The sequence below is a fragment of the Belonocnema kinseyi genome, chromosome 7 (genome assembly GCF_010883055.1).
Source record: "Belonocnema kinseyi isolate 2016_QV_RU_SX_M_011 chromosome 7, B_treatae_v1, whole genome shotgun sequence".
Classification (NCBI taxonomy): Eukaryota; Metazoa; Arthropoda; class Insecta; order Hymenoptera; family Cynipidae; genus Belonocnema; species Belonocnema kinseyi.
In genome coordinates this window covers 50,559,540-50,564,451 of record NC_046663.1, presented here as the reverse complement: position 1 = coordinate 50,564,451, position 4,912 = coordinate 50,559,540, and the positions used below count along the sequence as shown (strand labels likewise).

The window sequence follows — 4,912 nt, the reverse complement described above, 5'->3', positions numbered from 1 at the left end:
AATAATAGTTAAATATAATAAGCTTTTAGTGAGGAATTTTTTTTTAAAGTTCCGTTGCCATTTTTTTTAAAATGCTAATTTGCTAGATGTATAAAATTTGTTGCAGAAGTAAAAATATGAAGTCCTATCTCATTTTTGATACGTGGAATTGAAACAATAAGTGTCTAGATTTGACCGTAACTTTCTACTTACGCCTCCTTGAGACATATTATGTATGTCTGACGAAAACATTTATTTATACTTAACCATATAGGTGTCTCACTACAGTTGTATGTTTCTACTTATAGAAATTACTGTTACTGTAATCGTTTTTTTTTACCATAAGGCTGATTTTTAGGAGCTAAAATAGCCAAGAATTATTATGTAAGGAATAAATCTAATATATCGTTGAGACGTAATATAGTTTTTGTAATAACGTTGATGAGCTTTCCCAATTTTTCAGAATTTCGTTTAAAATCTTTTGAATCTTTCTTTCCAGTCCAAAAGTATAATATCTGGAAAAAATACAAAAATAATCAAAAGAGTTCGGTTGAATGAATGCTTTTTCAAACGTGTCGATTTTTCTAAAGCATTATAATTATTTTATACTCTCTTTTACGAAATACAGTGAAACACTTCAATAGCCCTCCCTTCTATGGCCATTCCGAGAATTGAAGCCGCGCTGTGGGTAGGTATAACAGGAACTGCGCGGGGGCCGCGGAGTCTGCGGTTGTCACTCAGGCGAGCAGTCAAGCGTGAACAAACAAAAGCGGAGCGGGCTACAATTAGTTAATTCACACTCAAGGTCAGCCCCAAAATCGACAGTATAAAAGAGTTTCACTGTATTTACAAAATAATTTATATTACTTTTTTAAAATACAACATTACATCATTTTTTTCTAATCCAATTTCTTGTAAATCAAATTTCAAAACCAAACAATATATGAATAAATGTTTTATTCTAAAAAAATGTCAACGGAATTAAGATTTTATTATAATTACATATTAAAAGATTTCAATTGTTTCAATCAATCTCATTAATTTGCTGTTGATCTTCATGGTTTCCAGCTAATTAATTCGAAAAATTAGAATAGTATAGATGTAAAAATTGGTATAACATCAAAAAGATATGTTACAGAATTATAACCTTTTTATACTAAATGTTATACATTATTTACAAACAAATTTTTATTTCTCGGAAGAAACAAAAATGATTTTTCTTAATTCGGTAAGAATTTTGTATTAAACACACTTATTAATGAAGAAGTGATTAATGTTAAATGATAATAGATTTAAATTATTTTCATGAATTTAAAAATTTTTTTGTTCATTTTAATATTCATCAGTTGACTGATTTTAAATATGAGAATTGCATAAAATAACAAATTACTATAATTAACATTAATTATTTAATATTTTCAATCAACTTTGTTTCATCAATAACATATATAAATTTTGAAAATTCTTTATATGAAATATTAATTTTTTGAGCTTGAAAATGAAAGAGGAAAGTTCTGTCACACTTTAGCCCTTTTCCCGCTCGAAAAATAAACAATAATTGCTCTTTTGTCAGCTTGATAAATATTTTTTAATTTGACCTTCAAAATTTTATTTTCGGGTATATAAAATTTTGTATTCATTTATTAATTTCACAATTTCCAGAACAAAACACTGTAAAAAGAAAATTATTATCTTGAAAGAAATTTTAAACGATTACATACTTTTTAAATGTTAATAATTAATAGATTTGAGTGTTTAAATTAATTTCACTCATTTTTTGTTATTTTTGATATTAGAATAGTGTTAATATTAATATTAATTTTATTTATTTCCAGAATTAATTTGATTTTTAGATACATCGAAATTCAAAGTTTTTCTGCAATACCTTTTCATAACACTCAAATTTCACTATCAAACTGACCCTATTAGACGCTTAATTGTATTGCCTCAAACAATTTTAAAAACATGCGTATAGGTCATTTCCGCCGATAGTGTAGTTTCTGTTAAAGAAGTAAATTCTTTAACAAATGTATCTTTCTTATTTTAAATTTTTGTGACGAGCACTAAAAAAATCAAATAGAAAAATGCTTATTTGTTCGTTATATTTGTTTATTTGTAAAAAAAATTAAAAAATGAAATCAAAAATCAAGTTTGATAACTTTCTATGAAATTTTAATTTTTTCAGATTTTCATGTCTAAATCGGTCAATATTTTGAGGCTGCATGTTATTTGAAATCAAAAAACTCATTTTTCCCCACTGTGCAACGGTCTCCCTGATCATGGTACCTAGTAGATAGTATCAATTTAGGTCAGGCAGTTTTTTCTAGCCCCTATTGTAATCAAAGTATAAATCGGGAATTTAGAAAGTATAAAAACCTTTTAAACCAATGTCTGTATGGATTTTGAATATGATATATACTTTATAAATAATATACTTTATATAATATTGATCATAGTCTAGTAGATAACATCGGTTATGGCCAGATATTATTTTCAGGATCCTATTATAATAAAATAAAAAATCTAGAATGTGAAGATTATAAAAACCTCTTGAACAAATGATTTTATGGTTTAATAATATGATGCATACTTTTAAAATAATGTGCTTTATACAATATTCATTATAGTATCTAGTAGATAACATCTTACTAAGTCAGACATTATTTTTGAACTCCTATTAAAAACAAATTATAAATCTAGAATCTAAAGATTGGAAAAACCTCTGGAACTAATGCTTTTATTTTTGAAGAGTATGTTACATACTTTTAAAATAATAGACTTAAAATGATATTTATTATAGTATCTAGTATATAAAATCGTTCTGGGTCAGTTTTGGGTCATTGTTTTAGGACTCCTATTTTACACAAATTAAAAATCTAAAATCTAAAGATTATGAAAACCTTCTGGACAAATAAGTATTTGGCTTAAGAATAGGCTATATAATTTAAAAATAATATACTTTAATTACATCATGTAGTATTTATCATAGTATCTATTAGATAACATCATTTTAGATCAGACATTATTTTCTATCTAATGTTGTAAACAAACAAAAATTTAGAATCTAAAAACTATAAAAAAACTTTGAAATAAATAATTGTGTAGCTTCAGAACTTGCAAGAAAATACACTTTTTAGACGCGAAAGATATTAACTAAGAGAGAAGAGGAAAAGGCAAGTGTCAGAGGATTTAAAATGTGAATCTAGGGAGCTATGTGCAACGTACATGATTAATATTGTTGAAAGTAGTTTACATTTTAATTAAAACAATTAGCAATGAAAACAGCAGATAAATTTTGTTTTAAAAACGAGCAGGATATGCGTAAGCGACACTCGCATTTAATTTTAGGCTTTAAGGAGAAATGAGTGGTCCCGCGGGCGTCGTATTTTCCAACTTTTCCAACTGATAAGAACCACCCACGACGGAACGTGTCCTCCTTATCTTTACCTTTCCATCGCTTTTACGATATCCCTCGAGGACCCTCCAAACGTTTTCTGGACCGGCAGTCGCGGATTGCTTTCCTACCTCAAAGTGGTTCAATATAGGGTTTGATTCAAGAATGTTTGGTGTTGAGCCACCGCTTTTAAACTTGGAAAACATCGTTCGAGCGCCCATCCACGGTGCTCCCCGGTCCTGGGCTGGATCTACTGTAAATCAGAAATATTATCAATTAAATACATTTTCACTTTGAAAATTAATCGTGAATCACGTAAATATATTTTTTAATTAAATAGCAATTTTTTTATATTTTTACGGGTTCTAAAACATGAGCAATTTTAATACAAGATCCGCAAAATATGTTGTCACAGGATCCGTAAAAATAGAAAATGAATTTATTCCAGTTCTTTTGGGTGAAGTTTCTAAAAGTAAAGAACGTGAAAAAAGGTAAAAATAATTCTTTTGAATATAGTATTTTAAAAATTGACCAAATATGCACTTTTTTAATTTGTGCCGAAAGTTGCAAAGGTAATATTTTATTTATATTTTTATGCTCTTTATAATAAACTGAAACATGCGGTCATTTTTTTAAAATTTTAAATCAAAATTGTTTCTATTTCTTACGGATCTTTTGTAGAAATGTCTAAAATTTCAGGATTTTTAAAAATTAGAAAAAAAAGATTGTAGTTTATTGAAAATCACCAAAACAAATCAAGAAGCAAAAAACATTTTTTAGCAATTTTAGGTGAAAAGGAACCATACTGCACCTATTTGAAACATTATATTTCTCTATTTAAGGTATCTTCAATTGCATAAACTGTATCTAAAATAATTGAATTTTGTTTCATACATGAAACTTTAAAAAACTAAATATTTAAACACTTTCAATCGAATTTCCCATTGTTAATACATTTTTTTACTTTATTTTGTAATTTGTTCGTTATACTGAAAAAAAACTTCTAAGTGCTATTGCCAGTGAATCTAATAATTCTTAGTTTTATCATCCTTGTCTATTGCTTAAGCCTAAAAAATTTGTACTTTTTCCACTGCCAATAACTCTCACAAAATAATTATGAACTAAAATAAATTATTCCTGAGATCATAGCGCGTAAGAGTTCAAAAAAGGGGAAATAGTATAATTTTTTCACAAAAAAGGGTCAAACTTAAGGGAAAGATTAAATATTTATTTATATATTTAAAAAAGGAAAAAATCTTTTAATAAGAAATTGTGTATTTTGCGAATAGTGTTAAATCATTTTTTAATATATTTTTAAGTTTCAAACAAAAAATTTGTTCTATTTTTACGGATCCAGTGTGAAAGGATTTTGACGGATCTTGTGTAAAAAACCTAAGATATTTCAGGATTCGTAAACAAAAATCGGAAAATTGTGTTTGAACTTAAAAATATATACGAATTTCCTTAGTTTTTTAAAAAGAGCACTGAAATAAAAAATAAGCATAAGAATTATTACATTTTCATCAGAGAAGGTATTAG

The 4,912-nt window shown here is 26.8% G+C and overlaps 1 protein-coding gene across 1 annotated transcript in view; it reads right to left on the bottom strand.

Moving 5' to 3' along the window:
- LOC117177007 (SCY1-like protein 2) overlaps positions 1-4,912 on the bottom strand; it is a 126,391-nt gene that overhangs the window by 53,335 nt on the left and 68,144 nt on the right. Inside the window, exon 2 of the mRNA XM_033367456.1 lies at positions 3,427-3,626. Coding sequence (XP_033223347.1) covers positions 3,427-3,626 — 200 coding nt within the window. The remainder of the gene's footprint in view (positions 1-3,426; positions 3,627-4,912) is intronic.